We start from the raw sequence: 27,102 nt of genomic DNA, 5'->3' as shown, positions 1-27,102 counted from the left end.
TAATTCAAAATAACGTTGGAAATTAATACTAACTGTTAACCGTTAATTGTGAATACTTTTAGTTTAGTTTTGTTTTGTTTGTAATCCGGCTATCACGATAATTTGCTTTCTACGTTTCATCAAGTGATCATTAAGCCGTAGGGGGATAAGAATGTTTTATCTCTCCGTCTAGGATCTTAAAAGAATTTACTCTGAAGTTTACATTATTAATTATTCCTATTTATTTATCACAAAAGTGATTTTTTTTTCAAAATATTTTAGATGGCTCCTGTATTTAGCAAAGTTGCTGCACGTAATTCTGCATTAATTGGTGCTTCTGTAGGTATTGTATATTGGATTTCTGTACTTCGGCTTAAAAACAGATTAAAAAAGTAAGATTTTAACGAGTTTTTTTACATTCTTTTTTACTTATTTTGTATTGAAAAAAAAATTTAAAATTTCCGGTTTACTTAATATTTTGATTTATCCTGTTAAATTTTTATATCATAGCTTTTTCATAAAAAATTTTTTACGTTGAAAAAAATTGTAATTAATAATTGTATACAGTCTGTCTTAAAATTATCATTTCTAGAAAAATTGTTAATTGATGTTTTAATCATATTGCTAGATTTTTTAAGAGAGTTAAATGATGAGCAGACAATTTTTTCCCATTAAATTATATAACATAGTCATAAACTAATAAAGCCGCCTGTTTTTGTTTTGTTTTTTTTCTTTTTTTTTAATGATTAAGCTATATATTGTGTTATTGACTTCCAGGGTGTAAAATCCTCAATCAGAAAGCAGTTAATTGAAACAATCAACATTCATTGAACTTTGCCAAAAGAAAATTTAATATTTCTAAAATTTGCTATTGGTCTTATGTTTGTAAACATTTTTATATAACATCATTAGTAAAAAAAAAAAAGTTCAGGTATTTGTATTATAGTTTAATTATTTATCTGGAATATATTTTCATAAATTATCTCCAAAGGATCAAATTTGCAAAACAAGTTCCTATTGACAAAACAAAGTACTGTCAAAAACAAGTTCTTATTAGTAAAACAAGTCAGTATTTTCAAAAACAAGTTCTTATTAGTAAAACAAGTCAGTATTTTCAAAAACAAGTTCATATTGACAAGATTTCTCAATGTTAATCATTATTTGCAAAATGTTAAAAAGTTTGAGGTTAGATAAATTGAGATTTGTCTTTCAAATAGTATATTTGAGAATCATCTGAAAGCCTAATCTTTGGTATTCTTATTTAGTCAGCTGGTTTTTACAAAATTTATGTACACTACTGATTAATAATTTCAAATCATTTTCATATATTTGAATTTATTAAAAGTTTATTTTGATTATAAGAAATATGTTGTAAATGCCTTTAAAAATCTTATTGAATTATTGAGATAATTTTAAAATTGAAAGTGTATCAAAGATATGAATTAAATTAACATAATTTTTTTTGATAATGTATTTTTAAATTTTTTTTCATATTCTTATATTGCTTATGAAAACTTTTCAGAGCCGAGATTGATGAAGTTGCATGTGCTTATGCTCAAGTGAGTTTTTATTTTAAAATATAATAATAAAACTGAATGTCTGTGTATTTCTTTGTGCATTTATGCTCTACACACACAAACTGTTTGACCTACAGTTTCCAAATTTAGCACTATATGTCTAGGAGGATGGGAATGTTCATTTTGGAATATTTTTTTTTTTTTAATTTTAATTGAAAATTATTCTGAATTTTGAAGTTTACTACTATAACGTTTGAAAATAATATTGTAACAAAAATAGATTTTACACCACATCAAATTTCTTTTTAGAAAAATCTTTTTAATAGTATCAATTTAATAATCATGTAAATTTTCCCTGCTTTTTAGTAATTTGTTATTATTATTTTGCCTAATTTTCCTACTATAAATTACATTCTTGAATTAAAATTCAAACCATTTTCATTGCTTCACCGCATATTTAATAATAAAATATTCAGTAATGAAAATTTCAATAATGAAATTTTCTTCCATTATTGAAAGCTGTAGAAGGATTCTGTTTAATATCTGTATATCTCAGAAGATGAATTAAAAATGAATTTGCAATACCACAGAAGTTAGAACAGAGATGAACTAAACAACTGTATTTTTAATAGCACACTAGTGTCATGAAACTGGTCTTGCTTAGGAAAGCTCAAATATACAATGATTATATAAAATTATTAAAATAACATGATTTTTTTGACAACTTGACAGAATTAGGGATGTATCATTATGCCTAAGCAATTTAATTGAAAATAAGTATAACCAGCATTCTTGGCAAAGCAGTTTGTCATAAATGATACTAAGTCTAAAATATACAATTCTGTTTATATTTAAATATTCATTTTTAAATAAAATTGATATCTTATATTTATTTAAACTTGATAAATTTTATTAGAATTTAATCATTTACTTTTTAATAGTAGTTATTTTTATCTTAATTCATCTATTAAGATAAAAATTACTGTTATTTTGTATTAATTAGTTATTGATAATTATACAATTTAATAGATTTTATGTAACAAATCATTATACACTTATGAGTAAACAATTTTTTTTAATGAAGATTTGAAAAAAGCTGTCAAAAAAAAAATCAAATGCTGTATAGTTTTTTTTTTCTTTGGAGAATTTGTTAAATTATATAATATTAAAAATAATTTATAATTTTATTTTGATTAAAAATTGCATACAATAAGAAAACTTGATAATTGTATAGATAATTTCTTTAATTATAAATTGCTTCTTATTGAGCATGAGCATTTAACATGCAATTTTAATAAATTGTTATAACAGGTTATACAAAATTTTAAAATTTTATTGTTTATTTTAGAAAGAAGGACAAAAAGAAAAAGTTCAAGTCGATGCAAAATTTTTCAAGTATGTATTGTTTAAATTTGTTAATTCTTTTAGCATAGAAACTAGAATTTGAAAGTTACCACAGCATTATTCTTTTTGTAAAATAGGGTGATATAATAGTGGAATATTGAAATATTTTCATTATATTGATAATAATAAATCTTGTCCTTTTTTTATATTTATATTATTTTATGATTCAACTAAACTATTAAAAAAATTGCTCTACTTTTGAATGTACTGAATATTTATTATTTCTTTCAGTTAATAATTATATCAAAATTTATATTAATTTTAATGTATGTGTTTGCAGGCAACTAAAAGCAATTTTAAAGATTATTTTGCCTGGGATTTTCAGTCGTGAGGTATGTATTAAACTTTTTTTTTATGTTGGTCTTTTTTTTAAAGATTTGTTTTATATAAAATATTCTATTTTTATGTATCTGTTTCATATTTGCTAATTTATATGCAATATTTTTCAGGCTCTTTATGTTGCTTTAATTGCTGGTACATTAGTTGGAAGAACTTTATGTGATATCTGGATGATACATAATGGAACTGTTATTGAAAGGTATTTCTCATTTTGTATTCAAATTGTTATAAAATTTTATTATTTTATGTAACAGAGTAGTGGTACATTGAAAGATGGCAGTATCTTTTCATTAATCAGTTTCATTATAAAATGAGATTATTGAAAAATAATAAATGTTAATATAAAATGGTTTTGAAACATTTTTTTTATCAATGCAAAATAATATTCTCATTTATTATTATTTATTTATTTATTATTATTACAGTTTTTGGTACTAATGAATTAACTTCAGTTTTTGTTTCTAAGTAATTGCGTCATTAAAGTTTACACTTGATATAAGAAAAACAATTAATTGTACGAAACAAATTATGTTTTTATATGTATAATAATAGCTAATCTAACTCTAATTATGATTTAGTAAGTAATTTCTAAAACAATAGATATAAACATGAAATTCTAATTCTATTTAAAGAAATACTGGAAATGATTTATAAAATTAAATTTTATTTATTTGTGTCAATAGATGCATCATTAAAAATCTGTAAGACTATTAGGGTTCCCTGTCCTATTAATGGTATTAAAATACTTTCTAGAAATTAAGAATTTTGAATTTCATTATTTTGGGTCAATTAGTGACTGCCTTAAAGACCTATGATATATTGATTGATTGATCTTGGGGTTTGTTGAAATAATCTAAAATCATATACAGTAGTAAAATTCAATGCTTCTTATCTCTAGTAGTTTTATTTACGAAAGACTGAAAGTTTTTTTTTGTTTGTTTATTCATTTGTTGAATAAAGTCCAGAATATTCTATTAAATATAATTGATAGAACCAGGAAACTGTATAAAAATTTAGACTTAATAATTTTTTTTTTTTTTTTTTGGAATACATTTTATTAGTTCAAGCACTATAGAATATTATTCGTTATTTTATTTAATCCAGTTTTTCAATTGGAAGTATATCCTTATTTCATGCAATATTAAAATTATGTATTGTGTCATGATTACCATGAACAACCTGAATATAAATATGAAATGTATGCTATATTTGGTTTGCAAATCTTGGATGCTGTAATATTGAGTTATCAGCAAGATCTTTTATTTGATTAATAGAATAATATGTAACAGATTTCATCAGAATCTCACTCTATTTAAATTATTAATTATATATGTAATAATGCATATATTATAAAATGTATATAATATATGCATTATTCATATCATAAATATTTAAATTTCTATCACTTTGTTTTGAAGGTCTTTGTTATGTAGCATATTTTATGTATGGATTAATATATGGGATATTTTTTGTGAATTACCTTTATAGGGCAATCATTACACAAAATGTTCCTCTATTCAGAAAAAGTCTCGAGGCATTTATTATTGCAATGCCAATGGTAAGTAAAAAAAATTTTCAAATTCATATGGAAAGATTATTTTATTTTAGCAGTGCTGTCTATTTTCCTTTTAGTTTTATTCAAACACTGATCCTTTATTTCAGTATTATCTATTTAAATATTATATATATTACGATATCTATCTGTTAGGAAGATTTATAATATAATTTCTGAATAATTCAAATAAGTATTTTTTTTATGGTCATATACCTATTGAAATACAGTGTTTTTCACTTTCGGATAAAAAAAAATTCTATACTGCATAATTTAATATAATCATTTTTTGGGGTGGATGGAATTTTCAAGATTTCATAGTTTTTATTTAATTATTATGTTAATTTTGAATTGAAGGTATGATGTGCATATGAAATAAGGGGCAATTCAGTTGCAAAGAAAATTATTCACATTTTCTCTCATTTAACATTACCTAGAATACTTCTAATCTGATTTAAAAATTCTACCATATTATTTTGGATGAAATATCATAAATTTTTACGACTCCTGAAGATGAAAAACTAGTGAAAAAAAATTGTTAATTAAATCTTTTCATTATATAGAATTATAGCATTCTTTTACAGTTTGCATAGCAACTTTAAATAGAAAATTACATTTTTATCAGTAAAATCCCATAGGATGCAATAAAATGATAAGAATAAATAAATATGTTATGGGAATTTTTATAAATCTAACATGTCATAAAATATTGCATATATATATATATATATATATATATAGAGAGAGAGAGAGAGAGAGAGAGAGATTTATCTGGTGACTTCTCATACTACATCATTGAACATTATTACTTTTTTTCCAGAACTATTATCATAAATGAATAAGCATTAGTTTATGCAGCTATTGATTCAATATGTTTGTTACAAAATTATGAATCTGTTGTAACTTCATTTATAATAACTATGCAAAATATATAAATTCTCAAAATAATAGTTTCTAAAATTATTTTTATTTTATCTTTTTTTACATTTAGTACATTACTTCTTTATAAATTGCCATTCATTTATCATAGTATTATGATATTCATTCCAACTGCTGTATCTGTCCTTGAAGGGCCAGTGTTATATGTATGAAATATTATCTTCCATTGAAAATTTATTATCAATAATCTTTTGGGAATTTAAAAACATAATTTGTAAATACCTTTAAATGTTTTTTCTAATGTTTGAAAATTTATTTTTCAGCTTTCACTTGTAAATAATGCTATGAAAGTAAGTTATTATTTTAATTCCATCGTAACATTATTTAATCAGTTTCTTTTCCTTTAAATGATATTAATATTTAATTAGTTATAGTTTTCCAAATATGTTTCTATTTGATTTCAAACATAAATAATAAATATCATCAAAATGTCTTAAAAAATACTGAAAAATGGAAGAACTCTAATTAAAAATTATTCTGTGTTGGTTGATATTGAAATTTATATGTTTAGTATTTTTGATTTGGGAATGTTTTTTTTAACTGTGAAAAGCATAATCTTTTTTTGAATGACTCCTTTTAAACTGCATGATTAATATTAATTTAACATTTTCCCCATCATTTAAATTATATCTAAAAATACATTTCAATACAGTTCTTACATAAATTATATTAGTTATTCATGATTTCTTTTAATCTTAATATATAAATCTACATAAATGCCTAATTTATTATATAACATTTTATAAATTATATACCATTTATTCATTTATTTAAAAATATATCAATATATTTTATTTCATTCAATTTTAAATTAAATTTTAATAAAATAACAAAGTTCAATGATTTGCTGGTGGAAAATTTATAGATGTGAGTGTATAATTTTTAATTTGTCTGCTATTTCTGTTTCAATTAAATTTTTGTAGGACTTGAAATTTATTATAGTCTGTGTTTTTCATTTGATTAGATATTTAATATTATTTTTATGAATTAATTTTTTTATCCTTTCTTGTTTATTCAAATTTATTAATCAATGCATCTTTTCTATGACACAATATATTAATATTTAAAAAATATTTTAATTCAAAATAAACTCTAGTAATAATTCTCTAAAATGAAACTTTGAGATGATTAAAGCTGTAGGATATGATATTTCAGCTTAGTTTTTTAGTATATCTTCTTTCATTGATAAGCAAGGAGGAAATCTTTTTCTCGTTTGGTCTCGGCAGCAAATCTGTAAGATATTTATAATTCCATGCATTTGTGTTAATTTGTCCTTGAGCTGCACAAGGAAAAATTGCCATACTATTTGCTTTCTTGGAAAATAAGTTTCCTTGTTGTCTGTCACTTCTAACGGAATGATAGATATCTTTATTCATTAGGAACTTTATCATTATCAGTTAAATATATTCTTAAGTTAATTTTTTGATGAAATCTGTTGCTTTTTAAGCATTATATTTTTGAAAAATGGATTTTTATCATTTCTAATTCAAATTCTGAATCAAAGTACATTAAAAAGATGTGTCTTAAATATATATACAAAATTATAGATTGCAAACTTTTTCTGGATAAACATATTATTAATTTATATATAGTTTTATAATTAATATTTCATAATATAATTTTCATAATAATTAATATTTCTTTTAAAAATTGATAAGCAATATTTCCTCCTGTTGTAAAAGCATTTTATTTTAAGCATTTATATATATATATCAATACACCTGGCTGTCCAAACAACTAACTTTAATACACTTTTTAATTTATATATTTTATATTCATCTTAAAACACTTACCAAAATTGTTTTTATGAAGAAATGTGCAACAGTTTTAAAATTAGCAAAGTCTGCAACATTTTTACTAATCTGAATTGTAACTTTAGATAAGGAGTTCTTAGATGCTTTCCTCTTTGTAGTTATTGTATGAAATAAATTGCTACTTCAGTTTCCATCTGTATATTATATTCTTGTTTTTAAAATTGAAAATTTTTTATTTTAGTTCACACTTAATGAGCTGAAACTTCTTTTCCGATCACGTCTTACCAAACACTTATATAGCAAATACCTTAGGTTTGTTTGATGTTTCTTTACTTAATGTTTTTTTTTTTAAAGTTTGATTTTTTTAGAATATTTTTTTAATTAAAATTTATGATAAGAAAATTCTTAACTTAAATTATATTCATGAGGCTTCATTTCTTTATTAATTTGCAGTTCTTTTTGTGCTTTCTGTAAATGTTCTTTAAAGGTGTATTAAAATTTCCATCAATTAAAATTATTGTTTGTTAAACTATGAAGTTTAATGAATTTAAATTATTATTTTAAGACTTATTAAATTTTATTTAATGATTTGAGAGTAGTTATTTCATTTCCCTGAAAAAAATCTCTTAAACAGTTTATATCATAATTTTCTTGATTGACTCATCATAATTTAAAGCATAGATTTCAATGAATTTATTTTTATGTTAAAATAACCATGATTATAAATATTGTAAAGTACATCAAATTTCTTTTTTTCCAAAAAAAAAAAATTGAAAAATTGATAGAAAATACTTTAAAAAATTTTTTATTGATATATATTAAAAGATTCTTAAAGTATAGAAAAATAAAAATAGCTTTTGATCTCCTACCATCATTTGTAAACAATATGGAAAGTGGAATTTCATAATGTCAACACTTTGATTTCAAAATTTGATTAATGAGTGCTACATTTTAATTAAGAATAAGTTACAAGTTTAGGAATACATATTGATTTGTTAGACAGAGTAAAGGAGATATGCTATGCATTTAATTTAGCTGCAGAAGTAAAATATAATTGTTCTTAAAATATGACTATGGGTGTTAATAATTTAATGATCTTTACTGAAATCTATCAATAGATAAATTAGAAGTGCTTTAAACTTTCAGTTCTAATATATGAATTTAGCATTTTAAATAATTGTAATAGCTTGCATTGAAAAATGTCTTAAATTTCTTGAACTAACTTTTAAATATAGTTTTTTTTTTTTTTTTTTTTTTTTTCATAGCATATTCCAACATCTATAGAAGAGGAAAAGAATTTTTAAAACTTTCTTTCAGCTACAAACTTTTAAAAATATTTGTAATTTATCACAAAATAATTTATGTCTTGTGATCCCAAAAGGAAGAAATAAATATAAAAATAAAACAATAATTAATGATAACTTTAAAAAATAAATTGAAATTTAATTTAATTTTCCTTCCTTTTTTAAACTTTTTTTTTTCTTACTGTCAAAGCTTAAGAGGAAAAGGCCATATGATAAATTTCACAAATCTAATATTTTTAAACACAATTTCAATTATTTGTGAAATCTAGATAGTTATGAACTAAAATCATTCCTTCACCACTACTTTTTAACATGCTACAACATGTATTTATATCATCTGCTATATTTTCTTCTTCTAAATTAAAATTTTGATTAGCTTTCCTGTGAAGTAATAATGTCTGAAGTGCTGCATTTTTTTATTTTTTTAGTTTAAATTAAGATAATTGTTGATTAAAAGAAGTTGTTTTTAATGAAAAAATTGTTAAAGTTCAATATATTTCGTTTCCAGTGGCATTACTTACTATAAAATGAGCAACATCGACAATCGAATATCTAATCCAGACCAGCTTTTAACTCAAGATGTTGATAAGTTCTGTGCTTCAGTTACTGATCTATACTCAAATATTAGCAAAGTGAGTATTAGTTTTGTATGAATATTTTCAAGTACATAAAATAATGCCTGAATTGTTATTAACAAATTTTATATTGAAACATTTTAAATCACTAATTTAACAAACAAACTGTTCTGGGAAGATTGGCTCTCACATCAACATAAAAAAAAAACTATAATATATATATATTGAAATTTAAATATACTGTAAAATATTTGACAAATCATTGAAATATTAATAGATGTTCTGGAACATTTTATCACAGTAGCTTTTCTAAAGTATTTCTACTAATACTTCTAATTGGTCAATGTCCTACTACCCTCTAATCACATGAACCCAATTTGAAAATGTTTTGGAGGGGGGTGGATTCATTTCAAAAGAAAGATTAAATTTATTCTTGAAAATACAATTCTTTTACTTTATCACTGTTTCTTTTCCTTAAAAAAGTGTGAACTTAACAAATGTAATAGCACATTTTATAATTTCGTATGGCATGTAAATTACATTTTTATGCAATAGTTACCTGATTTATTTAATGATTAGTATATCACATAATCTGACAGTTGTGTAATTGATGATTCTTTTAAACATCAGCTGTGCAGTGATGAAAAATTTGAACATTCTGCTCAAACAGATTAAACAGTTGAGAGATAGAAACTAGATACTTATTAAACAGTTGGAATTTTTTTGTTTATCTGTGGTCAATTTTTTCAGAGAGTTGTATTTTACCTAAAAGAAAATGTAGTTGAATATTTCCTAAATGGAAAAGTAGCTGTATATTTCGTAAAGGAAATATGCAACTACTAACAAAAATTAATTAAAATTGTGATAAAAATATTATAAAAATTAATGAATGAAAAAAATATTTAAAACTTCCTTTAATTTAATTAGTTTTCATTAAGTATAATAATTATTTAGTTAATCTGAAAATATCAGATGGATTTCATTGTTCTGCCTTGGAAGTAATGAAGTCAATTCATGACATTATAATCACATGGCAAATGTTAGTATATTGTCATATGAATGCGTGTCATCAAATATGTAAAGACATTTTGAAATTAACTGTATAATTCATTACATGTCTGTTTGTCATCTAAAATGATTGTAATTTTTTTTAGGTAGAAACATTTTATTATTTATTAGATTTTTGGTTATATGAATGCATTTTAAGAAATCACATATTCAAAATTAAAAAAAAAAAAGCATTCCAAGCATTCACTTAACAATCATAAGTTATTAAAAGCGCATACTATAAAATATTTGAAATTAATTTTGTAAACCTTCATTAAATTGTGTTCACTAAAGCACACAAGTTTTCAAACCTGCTGATATATATCAATAATTATTAAAAAAGGATCTGAGAAATAATTGATAAAAATAAATTAAATATACAAGCATAAAACATCATTAAAATTTATATTTGTTATTTTTAAATAATGTAAACATAATTTAAAAACTGATTACAATGCAATAAAAAGTATAAAAATTCTAATGTAAAAAAATAAAAGAATACTGCCAAAGAAAATATTAGATAAAAATAACCTTATTTGTTAAAAATAGGAATGTTCTTAGTATATGAGCAGACAATGCAAGATGTGTAATTGATTCCATATTTGAATGAATGAGGTACATTTTACTTAAACTCTCTAAGCAATGAGACTTTAAGTAAAATGAATGCATCTCAAGTTGATGCAACCACTATAGCACATCAGTATACACAATCCGACATGTATTCGTGTTTGTAATTTATAGAAAAATTTTTTATATGAAATATCAGGAGAGTATATAAAATGTAAATTAAACACTATGTGAAAAGGATTTTATTATTAATTTTTTGCTAAATTATCATTTAGAAAAGGTTGTCATAAAATATCAAATAGATATTATACTGTATTAACAGAATAAAAATGGAGAAATATTTAAACAGTCTACATTAATTACTTTACTATAAAAGAATTCTGTTTTGGCTAATGTTTAATGAAATAGTTAAACAAAGCACAAAAATGTATGCTCAAAATAAATGACTATTAAAAATGTAAAATTTTTTAATAACATATAATAATAAATAAATAGTAATAGTCAATTTAATATATTAATAATACATAACAGTAAAAAGAACTATAAGCAGTAAAATACTATTAATACTACAAATACAAATTCCCATTTTATAATTAATATAAGCTTTCATAATATAATTTTGGTAATTACAACATCATGTTAAATCTTTGAAGTAAATTGTAGTGTTTAAAAAAATTATTATATTTATATTAATAATAAATTTTAAAAACAACTATTGCAGCATTTTAAAAAAAGATGGAAACTCATTGCTACATGCTTTTTTGCATTTGTATTAATCAGTCATCTCCTATTATTAACTATTGAAAAGAATAAAACCCCAGTATATAAGGAGTATTGCATTATAATCCTTGAGCATGATTGTTGTCTGTATAAATACAAGTAGATTGTTTTCTGGTTAAACACAAAATAATTTGGTTGGTTATTCTTGACTAAATTAGTGAAAATGCAACCTAAAAATGATAAAAGAATTAATGCATTGTATATTCAAAGAAAGAAATATATAGATTTTAAAGAGAAAAAAAAGAAGAAGAAACAAATGCTTTTAACAACAAAATTAATAAATATTTTCAAATGTGATCATTCTAATGCATATAATTTTCTTCATGTTCTTATTTCTGTATAGAAATTTGAAACTAAATTAAAAGCTGAATTATTTTCTTTGCTGTCGTGAACATAGTCTGATTGACTCTTCTTTTTTTTTTTGTACTTTTTTTTTCTTGTATTATAATTTTTAATTAATTTTATTTATTTGTTTAATATTTCAGCCTTTATTGGATATAATAATATTTGTCCAACGCTTGGCATCAGATGTGGGTGTTGAGGTAATGATTTTTCATACTTTTCTATTACGAAATCTTGCTTTCTGTATATATTAATACATAATTGTTATAAATATTAATAGTTTAACAGTAATTTTTGTAATGAACAATTATGCTTCAAAATCTATTTAAATGCATGTCATAAAGAAAAGGCAACCATGAAACTGAGCAATTTTAAAAGATTGAATGTTGTAATATGTTACAGTCAGTTAAATGGAAAGTGAAGGTTGAGGAAATCAAAAAAAGAAAAAATGTTAGTATCTTTCAATTTAAAAAAAAAATTCCAATTAAAAAAAAAACCTTTTCTAACAGTTATAATTTAATATAGAATTAAAGATGCTGTGTTTTTCTATTTTTTAGGAGGGGGCTTTTCAGTTTTTCTGTTCCAAAAACAACAAATATTTTGTTCATAAAAAAAAAAAAAAAAAAAAAAACTTTTTTTTTTTAAATTGCCTTTCCTGAATAACATAGAAATATGGATCATAAAAAAAAATTTCATATTTTGTTAAAATTAGCAGCTACAGAAATTAGTTATGATTTAAATTTATATAAATTATTACTAAATTCTATTAAGGGAATAGTGAAAAGGTACTGGTTTAATTTTTTTAAATATTAATGTGTGTATTTTTTATCTTTATTTTTATCAAATTGTATATGAAATGTATTTCCTATAATAATTTACAATTGCCTTAATAGTCAAACTTGTTATTTTTCTTTTTCTTAGGGCCCTTCATGTATGATGATTTATTTATTAATTGCTGGGCTCATACTTACAAGGTAAATTATATTTTATTTACGCTCGCTCTGTTTTATTTGAATGCATTGGCTATATTTCCATTTGTATATTGCTTTTTTAAATTAAAAAAAAATATATACTTTGTATTTCTAATTAAAAAAAAAACTTTGAAAGATTAAAAAATATATTTAAGGGTTTTTTTTTTTTTTTTTTTATTTATTTATTTATTTATTTTTTTGAAATTTGAAATATTTTTTATGAGTATTTTTTTCTTGGGAATTTGAATAATAAAGAATCATATGAACAGAATCATTCATCTAAGGCAAAGAATATTAAGTAAATATTAATTGTGTAATTGTAGTTCTGCGACAATAGTTAGCAGCCTATTTCTTTCACATACATACACAAAATTGTAATACATACTTACATAAAATAGTTCACCTATGACCATTAGGTTATAGCTGAATTAAAATGATTAACTCAGTCATATTTATTATGTTTCAGTAAGTTAAAATGTGTTTTCATTCTATTCATAGAGTTTGTTTTTAGCTCTCATTCCTATATGAGAAATGCTTCACAAAAATAATTTTAAAATTGCGAAAAATTTATTACTATTAACTTTTTAACAAACTATTATTCATTTATTATTATTTTGTGTGTGTGTGCATGCATGTGTTTGTTTGTTAAATTAATTTTGGTAGGGATAAATACTTTGTTGACAGTTTTAAAATTGGTTAATCTGAGAGAATAAAAATGTCTGTGTAGTACAACAGTGTAAATTTTTAATTGCAGAATTACAATTTTTTTTCAAACAATATCAACTATTTAAACTGTTTTTATACATTTTTTTTTCTTTTTTGTTGTTTTTGTTAAAAGCATAATATATATGTATGTAAAATTAATATGAGATTGCACTCTTTTAAATTCAATATTAATTTTTTTTACTGCTGTATTGCAATTTGTTCCATCTTTCACATCAGTTTCTTTTGTACAAAAAAGTTAAATAATGTTCTATAAGCATTATTTAGTTTTATAAAATGTATCATTTTAGATTACGAAGGCCTATTGGTAAAATGACAATGAATGAACAGAAGTTGGAAGGAGAATTTAGATACGTCAATTCCAGACTCATTACAAATAGGTATGACTAGAGAAGAAAAAAAATTGTTTTTAATGGTTTTTAGGATTGTTTTTCTAAAATATAGGTTATCTTTAGATTATTTGTTATTCATCTAATAGTACTATAGCCACAACAAATTATCAATTTTCCTGTTTTATCACTTTTTTAAATCAACTTCAGTTACAGTTAATTTGAAACTGCTAACAACCTGGTAGGTTACTTGAAAAATTAATTTCTTATTTCTTTTAATTAATGCAGTTGGCATATTAGTCCAAGAATATAAGCAAGAGAATGACTGTATGTACTTATAACAATTGAAAATAGTCTCCATACCTCTAAATTAAAAAAACAAAACAAAAAAAACATTCCAATCATATTTTCTTTATTGCATGTCTGGCATTCTTGTCAAAATTAAATTCACAATGCAACCTTTATTTTATAAGATAATGGCTCCTTCTGTTCATCAAAATCATAACTATGACAACTACCAGTTGCTATGCTGACTTATGAATGGTTAGCATGTTTGGATATGAATATGTTTTCCTAATGGCTACATATCAAAAGATTGGTTGTTTTGTTAAAAGAAAAGTTTGTATTCATATGAAACAAATGGTATTTTGGAAAGCTATGTATCTTTTATTTTGTTCCTTTTTTAATAGATGTATAGTGTATACAAATTCTGTATTTTCTAAATTTATTGTTATACCAATATTTTTATCTTACATTAATTTTTTTTTGTTTTACTTGAATTATTTTTAGTGAAGAAATTGCTTTTTATCGAGGTCATCAAAGAGAAAAAGTTACTATGATGCATGCATTTATGAGATTGGTAATTTAATTTTTTGTTTTCCAATGTAAATCATTCTTTTGCCTTTTGTATGTATAATTTTCAATTATTATTTCATTTTTTTTCCAGTTCCATCATCTTAAAATGTCACAACATTTTAATTTCACAATGGGCTATATTGATAACATCATTGCTAGATGTGAGTATTTACATAATCGAAAGTTGAAATTTCTTTTCATGCATTTAAATTCCAGTGATTAATGAAATGTCTGAATTAGAAACTGTATTTATTATTTGGGAGTGATTTTAAATAATTTTCATATGTGTCTCTCTTTTGCAAGATGTACTGAGTGCTGATCAATTTGGAAAAATTATAATTGAAATAAATATGTTTCATACAGTGGGACATTTATTAGATTCATATATTTTAATTCATGGGAGTATGAAAATTCATTCAGTAAATATATTTCATTTAGTTGAGTAAAAAAAATAAATAAAATTTCTTTTATGCATAGTGCATTGGTAATATTGCTGTTTTGTGTGTTACCAAGAGAACTCATCAATTTTAATGAAATTACTAAACCTTGAGCTTCCTTGATATATATATATATCATAGACTTTTCCTTCTTGCTTAAATAAAATCTTTTAAATATTTTTTATATACATAGAAATATCTTAGCATTTTCAAATTTAAAATTTGATAATATAGATTTTTAATGTTTTAATGTTAACGTTCTTTGAGTATGAAATTTTAAAAAAGAAATGATTTATTTATAGGTAAATATTTTCTTGTAAAACCTCCTATTCTCATATAAAACTAAATATTTTTTTAATTCACTTAATATGTACTCCTTATATTTTTAAGTGATAAACTTAGTAGAATTAAGCTTAAAAACAAATAAAAATTTAAAAAGAAAAATTGTGCTGAAATTTCTCATTTGGAATGGCATATTACAATTTAGATGTGCCATATGTATAGTTTTTTCATTTGCCTTGTAATGATAATTTAAATAAGCTAATATAATAAATTCCAGTACAAATAAAATATGTTTTATCATAATATCATGGATCATGAATTTAAAATAATTATATTCTACCTACTGTTTTTTTTTTACTTTATGCATCTTTTTTGCATTTTAGATTGGGCCACCGTTGTAGGATACTTATTAATAAGTCGTCCATTTATTGGTACTAAGAAAGACGCTTTATCATCCAGTGAACGACTTGAGGTGATTACACTTTAACATATTTTGAATTTATTAATCCCAAATTTCCTGTACATTTCTTATGAACTACATTGCTGTAAAGTATTTATAAAAACGAGAAATATTAATATTTATTTTACAAAATTAGTAGTTTATGATATGAATAACTTGCATATAATAAGCAGTTGATTTCAACTATTTAATATTTTTCTTTTTTAAAAAAATTAGATTGTGAAAGTTAAGAAAAAAATTTTATAAATTAGAAAAATAAATATACAAAAAATTTTCTTTGAGTAAAGTAATTGAATGGGGAAAAAATGTAAGCAAAAAATAAAATAAAATGGAAACTGATATATTAAAGAAAAATAAATGAGATTTGAAATTCTCCACTAAAAAATAAATGTAAACTCATTATTGCTATTGATTTTTAAACTTTTATTTTTGGAAAGGTTTTTTTCTTATGTTAAAGTTATCCTTAACTGTATTTTAAACAATAAATAAAAAAGAATCTTTGTAAAATTTGAAAACTTTCTTTAACAGTCATATTACAAAAATGGACGAATGTTTGTAAAATTGGCTGAAGCCATAGGACGTTTAGTATTAGCTGGACGTGAGATGACTAAACTGGCTGGATTTACAGCTCGCATCACTCAACTTACTACAGTTCTCAAGGAATTGAGCGAAGGAACTTACGTGCGAACCATGGTTAATGATTCAAGAGAAGGACGTGAGTATTTTGACAATTAGTTTTTCTTAAAAATCTTTCATATTGCTTATCATTCATATGCACAACATATCAGTGTATACATCTTCTTTTATTTACTACATGCAGAGAGTTTTAAAGAACCCCCAGCAATAAACCTAAGACCAGGAGCAGGTGTTATAAAATATCAAGACAATATTATCAAGTAAGTTCTTTTTCCCCTTTGCTGTGAAAAATTTGCATTTCTAGCATGTAATAAAAATGCTCAGCTATTAAAAATAATGATTTCTGAAAAAAATTATTGAGTTTAATTTTTATTTTTCTGCATGCAACCTGTTGAAAATTGGTTAGAAGTAGTCATTGATTTCAAAAATGCAATCTACGTCTGCTTTTTTTTTTTTTCGAAACAAATTGATGATGTTATTTAATATTAACTACTAGACTTTGTCAATCTTTCATATGCCGAATACTGGGTATCATTTGAACTATTAAATTTTTCGTGCCAATTATTTTTTTTATGAAAAGAAAAATATTTCTTATACTTTTATTAAACTATTATTTTTTAAAGAAGTGAGGAAAATTTTTTTAGATATTTATTTGCTTATGATTTAAAAAATAATAGTAAATTAAAAATCAATAAATTGCATCATCACATAGCAAAAGCAATGAAATATTATTTAAAAAAAGCAACTGATAAATTCATTCATGTTATTTATTATTTTTAAAATAATAAGTAGTAAGTTTTAAAGTAATAATTGTACTTTAATTTTCAACTGTAATTTGATTTTAACAAGCTAGAAGTTTTATTCATTTGAAAATGGTAAAAAGTATGCCCATAGTTATTTATGTTATCATATTTATATCTTATTTATATTAAAACTATTTGTTTAGGTTTGACCGTGTTCCTTTGAAAACTCCTAATGGTGATACATTAATTCAGGAACTATCATTTGAAGTGAGTATATTTTAAAATATTTTCCCTTGTAACAATCTTGGCAATTGAAGTAATTATTCTTTACTTACTACAATTTTTATTAGTATTAGATATTCAGAAATAAATGAATAACTGGCTTGAGAAACCCAACTTAATGGGGTTTAAATAATTCTTAGTTTGCATAAATGATTTATAAAGCAATTAATATTTTTAAATCAATTTGGAAAGAAAAAGTATTTATATTATTTTATTTATTTTAATCTAGGTTAAATCTGGTATGAATGTTCTTGTTCATGGGCCTAATGGTTGTGGAAAAAGTTCTCTTTTCCGTGTTCTTGGTGAAGTAAGTATATTAAACTTTAAGTATAGCAATAAAATAGCAAAATTTATTTCAGAATAACCTACCTATTTATTAATTAAATTTTTTATTATATTATCAGTAAAAAAAAAAGGCATGCTTTATTGCACAATGTAAATATGGAAAAATAGAGACTGCTATGAAAATCTAAACTAAGATTACAAAAAAAGAAGAGTCCTATTCAATGTATAAGTACAATATATATCATATATCTTTGTATGATCTCATGATATACAAGTGTGTGTTAAGAATTCCTTTTTTTTTATTGCATCTAAATTCTTATTATTTTAAACACAGTTCAGTCATATTTTTATTGAATTTTGCATATAACTATTCTTTATAGTCAGTAGTTTAAACAGTATTGATATTTGTCTTATTAAAATTATATGGATATCTATACATTTGTTTTTAGTTTCAAGAACTGATCCTTAAATCAGTTACTTAGATGCATTCAAAGTCCAATTGAAACTTTGTTGTAAAAGAGTGATATGTCGAGTGTAAATATATTTAGCTTTATATTGCATCTATTATAATTAATCAAATACAAGTTTTTTTAAGGGCTTATAATGGCATATGGATTCAAAACATTTTTATCATTTTTAATTATCCTCGCTATTAATTCATTGCAATACAAAAAGAAAGAAAAGAAAAGATTTCTTTTTGTTTAAAATTTGTTTACTGCTGACACTGATATACAGTGAGTAAATTATATAATAAAATAAAAATAAGGATGATGAATTTGTAAAATAATAATGAGTATCACTTTTATTTGGAAACTGTGTATTTTTTAGTGATATTTTTTTTTCAGATTAAAACTAAAAATCTTTCACAAGCCATAAAATTATTCTTTAATTATCTCATTCATTCATTCATTTATTGCTCATTTATAAAGTTTTTTCTTCCTGTGAAAGCAATATTTTAATGAGCACTATGTATATTTCAGTTATGGCCATTGTTTGGTGGAGTGTTAACAAAACCTGCTAAAGAAAAACTCTTTTATATACCTCAAGTAAGCACTATAATTTTTACATTTGTTATGTTCATTGGTACAAAAATACTGTAGATAGCAAAAGATATGTGGAATTTTGTTGATAGTTACATTTGTTCTGTTTTTAATATTTGTATAAAGTCTAGAGTTTTGTTTTAAACTGCCTGTTTTAATAAGCAGTCATCATCTTTTTAATATCTTCATCTTTTTCCCTTTTTTTTTTTTTTTTTTTTTTTTTTTTCTATAACTAGCCATTATTTTTAAAAAGTTATCTTCAAAATTCAAGCATAATTAATTTGTAAAAATTTAAGAAAAAAGTTGTCTGCTTGTAGTTAAACGGTAAATTAATTGATCTTCTTGAAATATGACGAGGCCACTAGTTTCTGCATTTAAATTTTTAAGTTTATTTTAAGGGAAGTTATTAATTTTTACTTAGTTTTATTTATATTTTCCAAGATATCTGTAATTAAACTGAACAATTGTATCATTATAAAATTGAAGCTTCATCGTCATTTATTAATGTAGTATTGATTATTCATAGCATCCATTTTAAGATTTTTTATCATCGATTTTATAAGTTCTTTAAATTTTGTGGCAGCTTAATTCTTCAGAATATAGTGAAATGTTGGAATTTTCTCTTAAACATAATAATAATAAAATGGCTCACCCAATATACCAAGTAATAACTGTATGTTACCAAATTATGCCATTTCTTGCCAATTTTAAGAATGATGTATTTGATACAATTCGTTAATATTCTAACTAGATAATACTTAAAGAGCAATACTAATCCCAGGGCCAGTAAAATAATAAGAGCGTTTATTTATTGGTAAACAGCTTGCTACTCTATAGAAATTAAAAATATAGCTATGTCATTGTTTGTTTTTATCAAGTAACCCTTTGCTTAGTACGTTGTGTAAAAAGTTTTAAACCATTAAGCTGTTGATACCAGAGTGTACTGAAACAAGATATGAAAGACAGTTTGTTCATTAAATAAGAATCGTACAATTGCATATATTTTGTCAGTTGCCTTTCTAATTTGAAAGCGATCAATTTTGATGCTTGATTATTGCTTCTGTCTACTGAGAAAAACAATTAAAAAAAGATAACATCTAAATAATTTTATCCAATTATATAAAAAAAAAGCTGTCTTATGTTGTCTATGATTACCAGGTTGCTCTTTTTCTCTCTTTGCAATGGTTGATGTTAGATTTTTTTTTTTTTTTATATGTTTGGTTTACTAACTCATGGTTGCAAATTTTAAACTTTTATTTTTATTCAAAAATTTTGAATATTAGAATATTGCATGCTTACAAATTAAAAATTTTTCTATCGTATTATTCTTTTGATTTAAAAAATTCAATAAAAACTTGTTTTAATAGCATGTGTGAACTATAGAATCAACAGATACTTTAGTTCAAAGAGGTATTGTAGTGGTTTGCAACAGCATAATCCTAAAATACAATGTCACCTTATGAAAAAGCAATACTTTGATTTTATCCAGTCAATAAATAGTATTCTTGGTGAAATACACTGAATCCTTTCATTTTATAATCTACAACAGTTTAAAAAAATTAAATTGCTGAATAAATCCCATTAAGAATATTTTCACATGTTTATTCCATTTTTTTTTCATTCTCTTTATTTATTAATTAATTTCAAAAGGTCCATAAGTTAAGCATTGGATAAATAATTGTTAGTTGTTATACAAGCATATTTCTGACATTGATTAAGTTTTCTTCTATTATAATATAACTTATATATTCCTAGAGACTTTCTGCATTTATTTGAATAGGATATGCTTAAAACAATAAATGGAATAACAAATAAATTTACACTGAAAGTATTCTTAGTGTTAAATTCTTTTTCCCCATAGAGACCATATATGACTCTTGGAACTTTTAGAGATCAAATAATATATCCAGATAGCCAAGATGATATGAAACGAAAAGGAGTAACAGATCTTGATTTGCAATACTTTTTGGAATTGGTAAGCATATAATTTGTGTTTTGCTATTAAAATAATTGATCATTATTTTATTATATCTTTGTAATAAAAAAAACACTTTAATTACTTTCTAGGCCACTTGTTAATATCAAATTTTAAACAATTTCCATTTTAAAAAATCAATCAAGTTTTTGTATTTAAGAAGAGGAAAATAAATATTGTTCCATTTCTGTTAAATTTTATTTTTTTAATTCAATAAGGTAATTTAAATCTTTAATGTTCCAGAATTGTAAAATTATTATCACTTTGTAAAAATAAATTGGTAATGAATTCTCTCAAATGAAAAACATTGACACATTTCTTATACGATGTTAAATTGTTGACTTGTGCTCATTTTTAAAACTACTTTTCTATCTTTTAAATACTGAAGGAGAAGAAAATCAAACTTATCATTACATAAAATAGATTCGAAGATAAAACAATGTATTTTCCCCTTTCTGATAAAACCAGATTTCGTTGCAGTAAATTTGTCTTTGATGTCTGAAAATTTATTATTAAAAAATCTTTTTTTTACTTATTTTACTTAAAAAATTTTAAAAATGGTACCTAAAATGGATTTATTTCTTTATTGTAGGTACAATTAACTTATTTACTAGAGAGAGAAGGAGACTGGAATTCAATAAAAGTTAGTATTTCTGTTATTTAAATATTTTAAAATTTATTTATAATATTATATTTAGATTAGTAGTGCTGATATGTTTAATCATTAAATAATCGTGATGATTCTGTTTTCTCCCTTAAGTATTGAAATAATTTACACTTATTAATAAATAATGATTTTAAGTTGTTTGATGTATGAGCAAAAAAAAAAAAAAAAAAAAAAAAAAAAAATAGAGAGGTAGAATTAAAAAATTCTTGATATAAATTTCTATGAGTCCTAGAATTTATGCAGTCAATCATGGATTGTCTTGTTGCAAGAATGTAACATAAGATATTTCAAATAAGATTGTAATTTAAATGGCAAAACATTAGGCATTATTTTTGCTGTAATTTAAGATAAAATAAGAATGGCAGAGAAGGATTGAAGTAAACTTATAAATTTAAGGAATAAACAAAACAGAAGGAATTTAAATTATAGAATTGAAGTAAATGATTAAATTTAATCACTGAATATCAACACTGAATTCAGACTTTTTTATGTATATTCGTTTCTTGTGTTGCCGACAAAAATTATTCTATAGATTCAATATCAAAATTTAAAAATGAGAATTATCATATTTGGAGTCATATGAGCTGGTGAGTTATTCATATGAGCCCAAAGGAAAAAGTCCAAACATGAGGTATTAAGTAATTGCCTCATCCATAATATGGGACTGTTTAGTATGGGTCCATAGTATCCTGACATATTTTAATGATTCATTATTTGAATTATGACATTGCATAGTATGCTGAGTTATGCTTATCTTAAAGTGTTCGGTTGCACCTTATAATTTGTAAAATGTTTCTCAAATGTTTAAAAAGTCTTTTTCTCTTCATTTGATATACAAGTCAGGATAATTTCTGAGAAGAGTTCTCCAAATGATTTTTTTAAGCCAGAGGCTGAGACATGACTATTAAATTAAAAAAGATACAAAAAATTGCTTTTATTATGATTTAGTTAAACTAATTTTAAAAGATTAGTAGGATATATATGTTCCATTAGTTGTTAAAGTAATAACTTTTATGTATTAGTTACAATTTTTGAAGGTTTTAATTATACTAAAGTTATGAAAAACATTTTGTATATAGTTTTTTTTTTTTTTTCATACATGATAAAGGTGTTTAACTATGATTTTTATTTTTTTAGGATTGGATGGATATACTTAGTGGTGGTGAAAAACAGAGGATTGCTGTAAGTTTGCTATGATTTTTCCCTGTGTTTTGATATTGTTACATATGTTAGATTAAGTTTTTTACTTATAATCAGTGGAGTGTCAATTTTTTTGTCTGCGATCTGTTTGTGATACCTTATTTTTTTATAGTGATTCTTTTTTAAACTATAAATTAATTGACATTGCTTTTAAAGAGATATAAATAATGTTTCAGTTTTATTAACAGAAGCTTCTAAATTTCATTGAAATAAATGTATTTTGTAAAAGTTTATTTTCGTTACTCTGAATAATAAAAAAAATATATACAGTAAATTGTGTAGGATTAGCCATTATAGTTGAAAAACTATCAGCAATATCTGTCTTTCTTTCTAAAACGAACATCAATAACTGTAAATATTAATTTTATGGATGAGAAATGTGATTAAATTTAATCTTAAATAAATATTGTTTGCACAAAAAGATTAATGAATTCATGTGGCTATGTAAAATTATTTATAACTTTGATTTTTATATAAATAAAGATGGATTCAAGTATTTGTTTCAACTTATATTATTTGATAGAAACTTGTTTACTTATGGGATTATTTTATAATTCAAAAGAAAATGGATAAATGGATAAATACTTAAAGACATACCTTTAATGTAGATTTGTCCCGTGAATTTTGTCTTATACTTTATCAATTTATTTTTAGTGTAAGTATTATAAAGTGTCATGAAAAAGAAATGATTGGATTTAGATAATACTTATTAATAAACCTGTTTTTATAATGTAGCATGTTTGGACTAAAAAAAGTAAGATACAGAAATAGGATAAATTCGAATACTGTTAACTTTTGGTTACTTACTTTAATTGAATCAAGTTTTAGAATTATTCTGCCAATCCATGTATCTTATTTAATTTAATAGATTGTGAATTATTGTTGATTTTTATTCTTTCTCTCTCCAAGATGGCAAGACTTTTTTATCATCGCCCACAATTTGCCATTCTTGATGAATGCACTAGTGCTGTCAGCATGGATGTTGAAGGATCTATGTATCAATATTGCCGAGAGGTATGAATGCATTAATTAATTTTTTTTTATGTTAAAAGGCTTTGCAATGCCATTTATAAAGAAATTTTGAAATATTAGAACACAGTGTCATAAAAAATATATATATATTTTATTTTTGTGTTCAGTTTTATGATATAGAGAATCAATCTTTTTATTTTTCTCTCTGAATTATATTTTTATTATTATCTATAACATAATAATTATCATATGCAAATATGCTTTTTGCAATCATCCATAGCCATGCTTTAATCCTTTTTTTAAAATTCTATTTGAAAGATCAATATGTTAAATAATTCTTTATATAAAAATACAAATAATTTAATATGAAAAATATTAAAATTTGGTATTTTATATAGTTAATTATTATGTCATATTTTAAAATAAATATTTTATGTACTTATTGTTTTCATTCTTTTCATTTCAGGTTGGAATAACATTATTTACAGTTTCACACAGAAAATCACTATGGAAACATCATGAGGTAAGTTAAATATGTTTTGTTCAATGAAATGATAAATACCATTTCATTTTGATACTTCACTTTCTTAATTTTTTTAATGTGTGATTTAAAAAATCTTTCATGTATATACATATTTTTTATAATGTTTACATAAAAATATGCACATACATATTTTTTTAATTTTCCTGAATTGATAAAATATTTTTTTTTCTTCCATACATCTATTTTCCTATGACTCATTGTGGTGTGATATGGAATCTTAGATATTGGCAATTAATTTATTTCAAAAAACTCTTTGTGCTTTGGGGTCATTTATACATTTTTAGAAATAATGCAGTATTGCTTAACCTAAATGAGCTGATTGTTTTCAATAAATCGGAATTTGTTATCCGATTATTGAATATTAATAATAAAAAATTATTGATTTTTTTAAAAAATATTATAGTTGGATTACTTATTTTATTACTTATTCAATTATTACTTATAATAATTGAATTACTTTGTTGCATAAGTGGCTTCATTTGCTGTGGTTTTGAAAAAATACAAGTTCATTCGCTATTATTTGTGTCATTAGCATATATTACTATTTTGTGTGGGGAACTGAATTTATTAATTAAAAAATAACAGTTTTAATTTTTGTGGTTATCTTATTGTCTACTGAAAAAAAAAATGTTTAAATGAAATGCAGTGAAATTTAATTTTAAATTTTGCTTTCCTAAAATAGGATTTTTTTTTATTTCCTGTATCATTTTTAGTTAAAATTATTTATTAGGATTTATGAGTTTGAAATCGAGAAACATGTAAAGGTCATAATTCTTCAGATAATGTATATTGTGAAATAAATAGCCTTTTTTATTTTATTAAAAAATAATCTCTTTTGATGTTTTATTCTGTATTATTTTATATAAGCTATATAGCTTTTACATAAGCATTTTATAGCTATATTTTTTTAATGTTTTTAGATGATTTCAATTATTAAGACCTTAATTGTTTTTAAAATGATATTTAAATTTATCATACTTAAGTATAGATTGTATGATACAAAAAAGAATTCAAAATACTCGAAAGAACAGTCTATTGTACACCAGATTTGGTGCATAATTACTTCTTAGATAGTAGGTGCTTATTTAAAAAAAAAAAAGAAAAGCGTCTTAACCTTTTCAAATAAAAATAAATTTGGAAGTTTTCCCTTCAGTAACTTCTGAGCCTTTACATTACAAAAAACATTTTTACCCATATTTTAAAATTTAAAAAATCTCTATAGTGACATTAATGTTATCTTCCATTTTCTTCGTTTAATTTATTGTAAAATTTTAAACATCTTTATAAATATGCAACAATAATTTGTATTTTTCTAGTAATTGCATTTATGCATACGTACATTCAAACAGTATTGAATATATTTTTGTGTGCATGATACCATTGGTGTAATTGAAGGTAACATAAAAACAGACAGACAAAACATATGATATTTGAATGCTTCAAACTAAAAATTTGATTTCTCTCTCTTTTTAATAGAATAGTTTATTAAGTACTTTAACTGTAATATTAAAAATGTATTAAAATAATGCAAACTAATAATTTCAGTATACTCTCTATATGGATGGACGTGGTGGCTACAAATTTGAAGTTATGGATGAAACAGCAGAAGCAATGGGATCATGAAAATATCCTATTATATACTTTTGAACTTGTTTCATGGTTGTGGCCTTAATAATGAACATGATATTTAAATTACCTTTTGCATCAATCAAAATCAAGAAATGTTATTTATAAATGTACATGAATTTTACACTTTATTGAACTTAACTGGAATATCAACGCTTTTGTTTATATTATTATCCTTATGGCATTTAATTATAATTGTTTTATGTTGTTTTTCTCACTTAAATTTCTAATTTCTTTTTGTTGTTTAAAGTGGTTTATTTTCTCAGACTTTCATTGAACAAATTGTTATGGTTAGCATATATACCAATCTATTTCTGTGTATTTACAGTAATTTAACCTCGTTCTTATATTTTGAGTTGTTATGTTTAAGAGGTTTTTGGAAAAAAGAGAAGACTTCAATCCAAAGATTTCATTAAGTATTTAATCTTCCTTCTCAGTGTTTTAATTATGTATATTTATCACTTTTCTGTTTATATTGTTAGTTATAGCACAAGCTGTATGTGATATATTTATTCTCTTAAGTTAAAACAGAAAAAAAAAAAAATTATCCTGCAGTTATGTAGTTAGTTTCTATTAAAGGTCCCAAATACTTATTGAAATTGTTTTTTATAATCTTTATCTGTTATGGTGAAATGTTATTATCTCATTTCTTTTATGGTCACAGTTATTTTCTCCATATATTTTATTTTTTCAATCATCACAATGTTGAAATATATATATATATACTAAAATCTCTTGTTTTGTGTTTATTAATAAAATATTTTTATGATCTTCAGTTTTCTTTTTTGTCTGATAGATTGTTTCCTCTTTTATATTGAATATTTAATTATGAATCAATATTAGAATCGATATGCTGATGTTGGAACAAATCCCTGAATCAGGAATGTAATATAAGTGACGTTTATCATACATTATATATATTGTTTAATATTTTAAAGCTTTTAGGAATTTTTTTTTTTTTTTTTTTTTTTTGAAA

At 22.9% G+C, this 27,102-nt stretch overlaps 1 protein-coding gene across 1 annotated transcript; it reads left to right on the top strand.

Annotated features, from left to right (window-relative positions):
• Positions 1-93: 93 nt before the first annotated feature.
• On the top strand, positions 94-26,802 carry LOC129972488 (ATP-binding cassette sub-family D member 3-like). The gene is made up of 27 exons (XM_056086634.1): positions 94-137; positions 262-371; positions 1,502-1,538; positions 2,845-2,891; positions 3,181-3,232; positions 3,350-3,438; positions 4,728-4,797; positions 5,994-6,020; positions 7,726-7,796; positions 9,297-9,420; positions 12,243-12,299; positions 13,021-13,073; positions 14,084-14,173; positions 14,912-14,981; positions 15,069-15,138; positions 16,080-16,168; positions 16,685-16,871; positions 16,977-17,052; positions 17,739-17,802; positions 18,047-18,124; positions 19,083-19,148; positions 21,004-21,117; positions 21,710-21,760; positions 22,922-22,966; positions 23,894-23,998; positions 24,423-24,479; positions 26,046-26,802. The coding sequence occupies exons 2-27, from the start codon at positions 262-264 to the stop codon at positions 26,121-26,123; spliced, it is 1,977 nt and encodes a 658-aa protein (XP_055942609.1). The 5' UTR covers positions 94-137; the 3' UTR covers positions 26,124-26,802.
• The last annotated feature ends 300 nt before the right edge of the window (positions 26,803-27,102 follow it).

The sequence above is a fragment of the Argiope bruennichi genome, chromosome 6 (assembly GCF_947563725.1).
Source record: "Argiope bruennichi chromosome 6, qqArgBrue1.1, whole genome shotgun sequence".
NCBI classification, from domain to species: Eukaryota; Metazoa; Arthropoda; class Arachnida; order Araneae; family Araneidae; genus Argiope; species Argiope bruennichi.
The sequence above is the reverse complement of the archived record's forward strand: the minus strand, read 5'-3'. Positions and strand labels throughout refer to the sequence as shown.